At 47.6% G+C, this 12,273-nt stretch overlaps 1 protein-coding gene across 3 annotated transcripts in view; it reads left to right on the forward strand.

Moving 5' to 3' along the window:
- The window catches only part of LOC126252964 (tubulin polymerization-promoting protein homolog), a 451,173-nt gene that overhangs the window by 383,928 nt on the left and 54,972 nt on the right, over window positions 1-12,273 (forward strand). For all 3 annotated transcript variants that reach the window (XM_049953978.1, XM_049953980.1, XM_049953979.1), the window contains exon 3: window positions 5,519-5,702. In XM_049953978.1, coding sequence (XP_049809935.1) covers window positions 5,519-5,702 — 184 coding nt within the window. The remainder of the gene's footprint in view (window positions 1-5,518; window positions 5,703-12,273) is intronic.

Raw genomic sequence — 12,273 nt, forward strand, 5'->3', positions numbered from 1 at the left:
ACGTCCCCGGATTTCTTTCTGTGGGGAAAGTTGAAGGATATTTGCTATCGCGATCCACCGACAAGATGCGTCAGCGCATTGTCAATGCATGTGCGAACATTACGAAAGGCGAACTACTCGCTGTTGAGAGGAATGTCATTACACGTATTGCCAAATGCATTGAGGCTGACGGACATCATTTTGAGCATTCATTGCATTAATGAGGTATTTGCAGATAATCGCGCTGTAACAGCATACGTTCTCAGAAATAAGTTCGCAAAGGTATATGTATCAAATTGGAACAACAGAAATAAAATGTTCAAACGTACCTACGTTCTGTATTTTAATTTAAAAAACCTACCTGTTACCAACTGTTCGTCTAAAACTGTGAGCCATATGTTTGTGACTATTACAGCGCCATCTACCACAAAGCGAAAAAAGTGGTCCAACTAAAACATTCATATTTATTTTCGTACTACATGAATATGTAAAAAAATAGGCATTCTATTTAAAAAAAACGCAGTTGATATCCGTTTGAACTATGACAGCGCCATCTAGCGGCTCGACCATAGCGCCATCTGGTTTCCCCCTTCAAATAGTTCAAATGGCTCTGATCACTATGAGATTTAACATCTGAGGTCATCAGTCCCCTAGAACTTAGAACTACTTAAACCTAACTAACCTAAGGATGATATCACACACACCCATCCCCGAGGCAGGATTCGAACCTGGGACCATAGCGGTCGCGCGGTGCCAGACTATAGCTCCTAGAACCGCTCGGCCACCCCGAGCGACCTTTCCCGCTTCAAGCTAGACGAGTTTTGTTCTTTGTAGTTTCTTCTTTTGGCGATTATTTCGTGAGATATTTGGCCCGGTCACGATCAATGGACCACCCGATGTGTGTGTGTGTGTGTGTGTGTGTGTGTGTGTGTGTGTGTGTGTGTGTGTGTCCGGAAACGCTTAATTTCCATGTTAGAGCTCATTTTTAGCTTCGTTCTTCCACCTACGCTCAATGGAGCACGTTATCATGATTTCATACGGGATACTCTACCTGTGCTGCTACAACATGTGCCTTTACAAGTACGACGCAACATGTGGTGCATGCACGATGGAGCTCCTGCACATTTCAGTCGAAGTGTTCGTACGCTTCTCAAGAACAGATTCGGTGACCGATGGGTTGGTAGAGGCGGGCCAATTCCATGGCCTCCACGTTCTCCTGATCTCAACCCTCTTGACTTTCATTTATGGGGGCATTTGAAAGCTCTCGCCTACGCAACCCCGGTACCAAATGTAGAGACTCTTCGTGCTCGTATTGAGGACGGCTGTGATACAATACGCCATTCTCCAGGGCTGCATCAGCGCATCAGGGATTTCATGCGACGGAGGGTGGATGCATGTATCCTCGCTAACGGAGGACATTTTGAACATTTCCTGTAATAAAGTGTTTGAAGTCACGCTGGTACGTTCTGTTGCTGTGTGTTTCCATTCCACGATTAATGTGATTTGAAGAGAAGTAATAAAATGAGCTCTAACATGGAAAGTAAGCGTTTCCGGACACATGTCCACATAACATATGTTCTTTCTTTGTGTGTGAGGATTGTTTCCTGAAAGTTTGGCCGTACCTTTTTGTAACACCCTGTATATACAGGGTGAGTCACCTAACGTTACCGCTGGATATATTTCGTAAACTACATTAAATACTGACGAATCGATTCCACAGACCGAACGTGAGGAGAGGGGCTAGTGTAATTGGTTAATACAAACCATAAAAAAATGCACGGAAGTATGTTTTTTAACACAAACCTACGTTTTTTAAATGCAACCCTGTTAGTGTTGTTAGCACATATGAACATATAAACAAATACGTAATCAGTGCCGTTTGTTGCATTGTAAAATGTTAATTACATCCGGAGATATTGTAACCTAAAGTTGACGCTTGAGTACCATTCCTCCGCTGTTCGATCGTGTGTATCGGAGAGCACCGAATTACGTAGGGATCCAAAGGGAACGGTGATGGACCGTAGGTACAGAAGAGACTGGAACAGCACATTACGTCCACATGCTAACACCTTTTTATTGGTCTTTTTCACTGACGCACATGTATATTACCATGAGGAGTAAGGTACACGTACACACGTGGTTTCCGTTTTCAATTACGGAGTGGAATAGAGGGTGTCCCGACATGTCAGGCCAATACATGTTCAATGTGGTGGCCATCATTTGCTGCACACAATTGCAATCTCTGGCGTAATGAATGTCGTACAAGCCGCAGTACATCTGGTGTAATGTCGTCGCAGGTTGCCACAATACGTTGTTTCATATCCTCTGGGGTTGTAGGCACATCACGGTACACATTCTCCTTTAACGTACCCCACAGAAAGAAGTCCAGAGGTGTAAGATCAGGAGAACGGGCTGGCCAATTTATGCGTCCTCCACGTCCTATGAAACGCCCGTCGAACATCCTGTCAAGGGTCAGCCTAGTGTTAATTGCGGAACGTGCAGGTGCACCATCATGCTGATACCACATACGTCGACGCGTTCCCAGTGGAACATTTTCGAGCAACGTTGGCAGATCATTCTGTAGAAACGCGATGTATGTTGCAGCTGTTTGGGCGCCTGCAATGAGGTGAGGACCAATGAGGTGGTCGCCAATGATTCCGCACCATACATTTACAGTCCACGGTTGCTGTCGCTCTACCTGTCTGAGCCAGCGAGGATTGTCCACGGACCAGTAATGCATGTTCCGTAGATTCACTGCCCCGTGGTTTGTGAAACCCGCTTCATCGGTAAACAGGTAGAACTGCAACGCATTCTCTGTTAATGCCCATTGACAGAATTGCATTCGATGATTAAAGTCATCACCATGTAATTGCTGATGTAGCGACACATGAAACGGGTGAAAGCGGTGACGATGCAGTATGCGCATGACACTACTTTGACTCAGTCCACCGGCTCTCGCAATGTCCTGTGTACTCATGTGTGGGTTCATGGCAACAGCAGCTAACACACCAACTGCACCCGCTTCTCCTGTGACGGGCCTGTTACGGACCCGTTTGCGTGCTACGACCATACTTGTTGCATACAGTTGGCGGTAGATGTTTTGCAATGTGCGGCACGTTGGATGCTCTCTGTCCGGGTACCGTTCTGCATACACCCTGCAGGCTTCAGCTGCATTTCGTCGACACTCGCCATAGATGAGTATCATCTCCGCCTTTTCAGAGTTCGAATACACCATGGTCACAGTTCCTACAACACTACACTATCGAGACGTCTGGCAACGCGGTGCACTACAGGTGGTCTGCGTGCGGAGACGAATGCAGAATAACAATAGCAGCAAGCGCTACATGCGGACACTGCGACAGCTAGACCAAACCACAACAGTGCACTACAGCCACACTCGTAAACACGGTCGTCATCGTAAACATGTCCCTGCAGATGCTGCTCGCCGACCATGGCCCGTGTTTGTTACAACACGCAACTGAACGTCGGAGGTTTCAAGCGTCAACTTTAGGTTACAATATCTCCGGATGTAATTAACATTTTACAATGCAACAAACGGCACTGATTACGTATTTGTTTATATGTTCAGATGTGCTAACAAAACTAACGTGGTTCCATTAAAAAACGTAGGTTTGTGTTAAAAAACATACTTCCGTGCATTTTTGTATGGTTTGTATTAAAGAATTACACAAGCCCCTCTCCTCACGTTCGGTCTGTGGAATCGGTTCGTCAGTATTTGATGTGGTTTACGAGATATATCCAGCGGTAACGTTAGGTGACTCACCCTATATATATATATATATATATATATATATATATATATATATATATATATTAGTGTAACATATAGCACTTCAGTGGGTACATAAAACCACACGCGAGCAGTTATATCTACAGAAAGAAAAATGTAAATGTTCTTTTGTTCAAAGTCGTGAATCTCCCAAAATTCTTCACCAACTACTTCGAAATTTCTTTACCGATAGATTCGAAATTCTGCCACAACGTTGCATTCGAATACACACGTTTTTTATACACTTACTTTTAATATATGTAATTTATAAGCAAAAATATGCAATGTGTAAAGGATACATATTCTTAACTGATTTATTTCAGATGTTACTGTAATAAACGCTTGGACACGCACACACACGCGCGCGCACACACATATATATCACATATGCTTAATAATGAAACGTTGTTACAAAACAGGAAAATTGTATCTATTGCTTATCGGAATGTGATCAGAATACTACAGAATCTGAAATCGCAATAACAATAAAGAAGTCTAACGTTTTCCCGACGACCGGAGACTGTCTGGTGCTGTGGTGCAAGACTCTCACGTCTCCCGCGGGTGATAAACGTATTGTGTGCAGCCGATCTTGTTCTCAGGACAGACGGCTTCGTCGATCTTCACAATACTTCTTCTCCGAAGATTATGTGCTGGTTAGGGAAATATTACTGGCCTACTTCTCTCAGAATACTTGTGTATCAACTTCGCTATATTTCTTCTTCACAATAAGACACTACACAAGTTTCACATGCTCTTTCAATTATCGTAAATCAACTACGTCTGGAAAACATTAGTACTTAACGTATATCATTACAGTCTCTTTCGGTTTTAATAACCCTTGTGAAAACAGTTCTTGCTCCTAGCAAGTCAAACAACAGTGTACATGGGCCGACCGGGGTGGCCGAGCGGTTCTAGGCGCTTCAGTCTGGAACCGCGCGACCGCTAAGGTCGCAGGTTCGAATCCTGCCTCGGGCATGGATGTGTGTGACGTCCTTAGGTTAGTTAGGTTTAAGTAGTTCTAAGTTCTAGGGGACTGATGACCTCAGATGTTAAGTCCCATAGTGCTCAGAGCCATTTGAACCATTTTGAACAGTGTACATGAGTCTCTAGATGAAACATGTTTCATTTGTTCCCAGCAGTCACTATTTCACTGCCAGCGAGTAGCCCTTGATTACTGCTTGCACTGCACTTACGGCTCCCCAGGCGTGCGCGGCCACCCCTTGTCAGCGCCGATAGACCGTCACAACTTTAGTCTTCTCGTAATACACGCCCGTCCTGCACACACACAAACCGTGGCGCAGTAGACACATTTTCATCTCTCCCTCTCATACGTAAAATATCCGGTGTTCGAGACCGTGGAAAGCCGAGGGTCTCTAGAATTTGCGTGGAAATTCTCGAGGCGCTACACGAGGCTTAAAGTCAGAGGTAGAGCAAGAGTGAAAGATGAGAGGGACAAAAGGGTGGGAGTAAATGACGACAGAAACCGGAAAGGAGCAGATCGACAGAGAGGGAGGACAAGTGGCGATGGTGAGGGAGGGAGGAAGAGAAGATGGACGAGAGACAGGGAGTGGGAGAAGATGGGCAAAAAGAGAGGAGGAGATTAGGACGTATATCCAATTCTCATACGTAGTCAAGTACACAGGTCTTTTCCCATTCAATTTAGCGCGCGCTTTGTTGCGCACTTTGTGTAAACGCCCCAATGCTGCACGATCTGCGAGGTGGAGGTCTCCAGTGGCGCGTGTTTCGCAGGCAGCTGTTGCGGAGGCGAAGGAGGTGACAGTGAATGGGCCGACCAGCCCCCCGGGGGCGGGAGGCGACGCCTGCAAGCCGGCAGCCAACCCCCCGCCTGCAGGAGCCGCCTCTACGCCCACCAAGGCCGCCGCCGCTGCCGCTGCACAGTCTCCAAAGACGCCGCCCCCAGACGCTGCGTCAGGTATGCCTGTCGACTACATAGTAGCTTAATCTGTGCGTTGCTTTGCAGTGTCGTGACATCAGTCAAAGAGTGCCGTACTGCACGCCAAATAAATATTAGTTTCTCCAAGGAGGCTACGTAATTACCAGTGAATGTATTCATAAAAGTCATCACATTTTTTTTTCTTTATTGTTATTTTTAAACCTGTTTACAGGCAGGCCAGCAGCAGCATACTACGCCGCTCTTTGGCCTCAGAGAAACACAAGAGACAAATGAAGACAATGCGAGATAAAAATATGGTGGACATATAAATGGAGACAAACACTTTTTAAAATACATGGAGCCGTTCACGGGCGTAGAGTCCAAGATAAAATTTGTTCAGACACTTGGACACATACATAGACGAAAATTGTCACACGTGAACATAGGTGCACAAAACGAATAACACTGAACCACTTAAGCACAAAACTACGGCACACACATAGACACGAGGCGTTGATCTCTGGCGCGCGAAAGTTCACTAACCGTGTACGAGTCCGGGGACCTGCCAAGAGAGGAGGAGGGGGGTGGGAGAGGGAGAGGGGAGAGCAGATGCCATGGGCAGGGGAGATAGGGGGAAGGGAGGAAGGGGGAGGGGAAGCCCGGGGGAAGACGGGTGGAGGAAGGGGATGGGGGAAAAGAAAAGAGAAGGGAGGGAGGGTGCCGAAAGGACACAGGAAAGGGGGGGAGGATCAAAGTTGATAGGAGGGGTAGATGGAGGGCAGGAAGACATCATCAGGGAGGGGGAGCTGGCGGAAGCCACCTTCGGAGAGGGTAAGGAGGGAGGAGAGATGGAGACTGGGTGGGATGTGGGAATACAGGTGCGGCAGTGGGCGAGGATGGGAGAGGATGGGCGAGACAACCGGGTGAGGAGGATCGAGTTTGCCGGAGGTGTACAGGATGCGTATCCTTTCAAGGAAAAGGAGGAGGTGGGGGAACAGAATGAGATCGTACAGGATCCGCGTGGGGGAGGGGAGATGGAAGCGATAGGCGAGGCGGAGAGCATGGCGTTCAAGGATTTGGAGGGATTTATAAAAGGTAGGGGGGGGGGGCGGAGATCCAGGCCGGATGGGCGTAACAAAGGATAGGGCGGATGAGGGATTTATAGGTGATGGTGGAGGGGTCAAGACCCCACGTACAGCCAGAAAGGAGCTTGAGGAGACTGAGTCGGGAGTGTGCCTTGGCTTGGATTGTCCGGAGATGGGGGGTCCAGGAGAGGTGACGGTCGAGGGTGACGCCAAGGTACTTGAGGGTGGGGGTGAGGGCGATAGGACGGCCATAGACGATGAGATAGAAATCAAGGAGGCGGAAGGAAGGGGTGGTTTTGCCTACAATGATCGCCTGGGTTTTGGAGGGATTGACCTTGAACAACCACTGGTTGCACCAAGCGGTGAACCGGTCATGATGGGATTGGCAAACTGGAGAAGGTGGATGGGGGGTGACGGCGGCGGCATGTCCGCCGTATACAAAAGGTACAGAAGGGGGGAGAGGACGGAGCCTTGGGGCACACCGGCAGACGGAGAAAGGTTGGAATACGTGTTATTGATGGTGACGTAGGAAGGATGGTGGGAGAGAAAGGAGCCGATCAGACAGACGTAGTTAATGGGAAGGGCGAAGGTTTGGAGCTTGAAGAGGAGACCGGAATGCCATAAGCGGTCATAAGCTCGTTCGAGGTCCAGGGAGAGGAAGATTGCGGAGCGACGGGAATTAAGCTGGTCGGAAAGGAGATGAGTGAGGTGAAGGAGAAGCTCGTCGGAAGAGAAGGACGGCCGAAAGCCACACTGGGTAATGGGAAGGAGGCGGTGCTGGCGGAGATGCTGGTGGATGCGTCGGGTGAGGATAGATTCCAGGACCTTGCTGAAGACTGAGGTAAGGCTGATGGGACGGTAGGAGGAGACGGCGGACGGCGGTTTGCCAGGTTTAAGGAACATCAGGATACGAGAGGTTTTCCACAGGTCAGGGTACTAACCGGTGGACAGGACTACATTGTAGACCCTAGCCAGGGTGGAGAGGAAAGAGACAGGAGCTTCACAAAGGTGACGGTAGGTGACACGATCGTGACCAGGAGCGGTGTTGCGTTTTGTGCGGAGTGTAGCAATGAGATCCTGTGTAGTGATAGGGGCATTGAGTTCCGTGTGTGCAATGTTGTCCAAGTACTGGAAACCTGGTGCGAGAGGAGGGACAGAGGTGTCAGTTCGATCGCGGACATCCGGGAAGAGGGAGTAATCGAACTGGGGATCATCGGGGATGGAAAATACATCGGAGAGGTAGGAGGCAAAGTGATTGGCCTTACTAAGGGTGTCAGGGAAGGGGTGATCATCATGGAGAAGAGGATAGTAGGGGGAGGGTTTAGTTCCGGTAAGGCGACGGAAGGCTGACCAGAACTTGGACGAGTTGATAGGTAGGGTAGCATTTAAACGGGTGCATGTCTGTCGCCAGTCCCGGCGTTTCTTACCCGCGAGCAAATTACGAATGTGTCGCTGGAGTTGCCGGTGGCGTCGTAGTGTGTCCGGGTCACGTGTGCGGAGGAAGGCACGGTAGAGACGGCGGGATTCACGGAGGAGGACGACGAGGACTGCCTGTGGGGGTAAGGTAGGACGGTGGGGGTGGATGGCGACAGTAGGGACGTGGGCCTCCACGACTTCAGACAAGGTCTGCTGGAGAAAGGAGGCGGCATGGGTTACATCGTCAGGGTGGTGGTAGGTGAAGGGGTGGGCACGGGAAAAGTCATGGACGTACTTAGGGGGAGGGTCATTACGAGGGTCAGGGCGGGGGCGACGACCGTCTGAAACGGTGAGAAGGACAGGGAGATGGTCGTTACCAATAGGCTCCAGGACATCATCACATTTATTGAAGGCACTGTATATACAGTTAGGCTCGTATGAGGAGTTTGTGGGTAAATACACTAGTTCACTAAAGACCACTTAGAAGCGACGCCCCAACTGGAGAAGTTATACACTATTGGCCATTAAAATTGCTGCACCACGAAGATGACGTGCTACAGACGCGAAATTTAACCGACAGGAAGAAGGTGCTGTGATATGCAAATGATTAGCTTTTCAGAGCATTCACACAAGGTTGACACCGGTGGCGACACCTACAACGTGCTCACATGAGGAAAGTTTCCAACCGATTTGTCATACACAACAGTTGACCGGCGTTGCCTGGTGAAACGTTGTTGTGATGCCTCGTGTAAGGAGGAGAAATGCGTACCATCACGTTTCCGACTTTGATAACGGTCGGATTGTAGCCTATCGCGATTGCGGTTTATCGTATCGCGACATTGCTGCTCGCGTTGGTCGAGATCCAATGACTGTTAGCAGAATATGGAATCGATGGGTTCAGGAGGGTAATCCCAACGGCCTCGTATCACTAGCAGTCGAGACGACAGGCATCTTATCTGCATGGCTGTAACGCATCGTGGAGCCACGTCTCGATCCCTGAGTCAACAGATGGGGACGTTTGCAAGACAGCAACCATCTGCACGAACAGTTCGACGACGTCTGCAGCAGCATGGACTATCAGCCCGGAGACCGTGGCTGCGGTTACCTTTGACGCTGCATCACAGACAGCAGCGCCTGCGATGGTGTACGCAACGACGAACCTGGGTGCGCGAATGTCAGAACGTCATTTTTTTCGGAAGAATCCAGATTCTGTTTACAGCATCATGATGGTCGCATCCGTGTTTGGCGACATCGCGGTGAACGCACATTGGAAGCGTGTATTCGTCATCGCCATACTGGCGTATCACCCGGCGTGATGGTATGGGCTGCCATTGGTTACACGTCTCGGTCACCTCTTGTTCGCATTGACGGCACTTTGAACAATGGACGTTACATTTCAGATGTGTTACGACCCGTGGCTCTGCCCTTCATTCGAAATCCTACATTTGAGCAGGAGAATGCACGACCGCATGTTGCAGGTCCTGTACGGGCCTTTCTGGATACAGAAAATGTTCGCCTGCTGCCCTGGCCAGCACATTCTCCAGATCTCTCACCAATTGAAAACGTCTGGTCAATGGTGGCCGTGCAACTGGCTCGTCACAATACGCCAGTCACTACTCTTGATGAACTGTGGTATCGCGTTGAAGCTGCATGGGCAGCTGTACCTGTACACGCCATCCAAGCTCTGTTTGACTCAATGCCCAGGCGTATGAAGGCCGTTATTACGGCCAGAGGTGGTTGTACTGGGTACTGATTTCTCAGGATCTATGCACCCAAATTGCGTGAAAATGTAATCACTCGTCAGTTCTACTATAATATATTTGTCCAATGAATACCCGTTTATCATCTGCATTTTTTCTTGGTGTAGAAACTTTAATGGCCAGTAGTGTACATCTACATGGATACTCTGCAAATCACACTTAAGTGTCCAGCAGAGGTTTCATTGAACTTCCTTCATACTAATTGTCTCTTATTTCACTCTCTTACAGCGTGCGAAAGAAACGAACGCCTGTATCTCTTCGTGCGAGCTCTGATTTCCCTTATTTTATTATGATCATTTCTCCTATGTAGGTGGGCGTCGCAAAATTCGGAGGAGAAAGTTGATGAGAGAAATTTCGCGAGAAGATTCCGCTGCAACGAAAAACACCTTTGTTTTACTGATGTCCACTCCAAATCCTGTATCACGTCAGTGATACTCTTTTTCCCTATTTCTCGATGAAACGAAACGTGCTGCTCTTCTTTGAACGTTCTCAATGTACTCCGTCAGTCCCATCTGGTAAGGATCCCACACCGCGCAGCAGTATCCTAAAACAGGACGGACAAGCGTAGGTAGGCAGTTTCGTTAGTAGACTTGTTGCATCTTCTACGTGTTCTGCCAATAAAACACATTCTTTGGTTCGCCTTCCCCACAACATTTTCTGTGTGTTCTTTCCAATTTAAATTTTCCGTATTTGTAATTCCTACGTATTTAGTTTAATGTACGGCCTTTATATTTGCCTGATTTATCGTGTAACCGAAGTTTAACGGGCTTCTGTTAACACCCATGTGTATGACCTCACGCTTTTCTTTATTTATGGTCAATTGCCAATTTTAGCACCATACAGATTTCTTTTCAAAATCGTTTTGCAATTTGTTTTGATAGTCCGTTTAGTTTACTAGACGATAAACGACAGCATCATCTGCCAACAACTAATGACGGCTGCTCAGATTGTCTCCTGAATAGTTCACATAGATGAGGAACAACAAAGAGCCTGTAACACTATCTTGCTGAACGCCAGAAATCACTTCTGGTTTACGAAATTACTTTCGTCAGTTACTACGAGCTATGATCTCTCTGACAGGAAATTACGAATTCATTCACATAAATGAGACCATATTTCATAAGCACGCAATTTGACAAGCCGCTTGTAAGGTACATTGTCGAAAGCCTTCTGGAAATCTGGAAATGTGGAATCAATTTGAAATCGCTTGTCAATAGCTCTTCGTGTGAGTAAAGAGCTAGTTGTGTTCCACAAGAATGACGTTTTCTAAATCCGCGTTGCCTGTGCATCAATAGTCCCTTTCTTTGTGGTAATTCATAATGTTCGAATACGTGTTCCAAACTCGTGCTGCATAAGGATGTTAATGATATTGGCCCGCAATTTAGAGTATTACTCCTACTACCTTTCAACGTTATAGAATGCAATTTTCTGTCAGCCCTCCGTCAGGAAGCTACTGATAAAGTAATGCTTTTATTAGGACCTCTGGAAGTTATTGAAATAGTGATGAATTCTTATATTATTCACTTCGAGAAGCCAATTATTATTAATTACAAACATGAACATCGCCAAGCCTTAAATTTGGAATAGAATTCGTCAGCAATGGCTGCCGATGACTTCTGGCGTAAGAAATCACTCCCGTTCTGCAAACAGCCTTGTGAAAGAGGACGGTTGAGCGGACAGAGATTCAGGACACTTCCTTTCCCTTGGGTGGGAAACTGCCCCAAGGCGGAAGAAGCAGTAATGATGAACAATATGAGGATGAGGATGGCAATGGAAACCTCTACATTAAAGACACATAATGCATATCCACAGGACATGTAGCCTGTACTTGAAAAAGTGTCATGATGATCTCTTCACTGGCAAAAGATTGCGGACTAGCCTCCATTCGGATCTCCAGGAAGGGACTGCGAAGGAGGAGGTGACCATGAGAAAAACGTTGAATGAGTAACGAAAGGATAACGTTCGACGAGCTGCAGTGTGGAAGGTCAGAAGTTCGAACGTGATAGGCAAGCTGGAAAATCTGGAAAGGGAATTGCTAAGGCTCAGTCTAGATATCGTGGGGGTCAGTGACGTGGAATGGAAAGAAGCATGGAAACTAGTATAGGGTAATATCAGAAGCAGCAGGAAATGGAACAACGGGAGCAGGATTCGTTATGATTAGGAAGGTAGGGCAGAGAGTGAGCTACTGTGAACAGTTCAATGATAGGGTGGTTCCCATCAGAATCGACAGCAAACCAATACCAACAACAATAGTTCAGGAATACGTGCCAACGTCACAAGCAGAGGATGAAGAGATAGAAAAAGTATATGAGGATACTGAACGGCCAGTTCAGTATATAAAAGGAGATG

This window comes from Schistocerca nitens, chromosome 4, assembly GCF_023898315.1.
Source record: "Schistocerca nitens isolate TAMUIC-IGC-003100 chromosome 4, iqSchNite1.1, whole genome shotgun sequence".
NCBI classification, from domain to species: Eukaryota; Metazoa; Arthropoda; class Insecta; order Orthoptera; family Acrididae; genus Schistocerca; species Schistocerca nitens.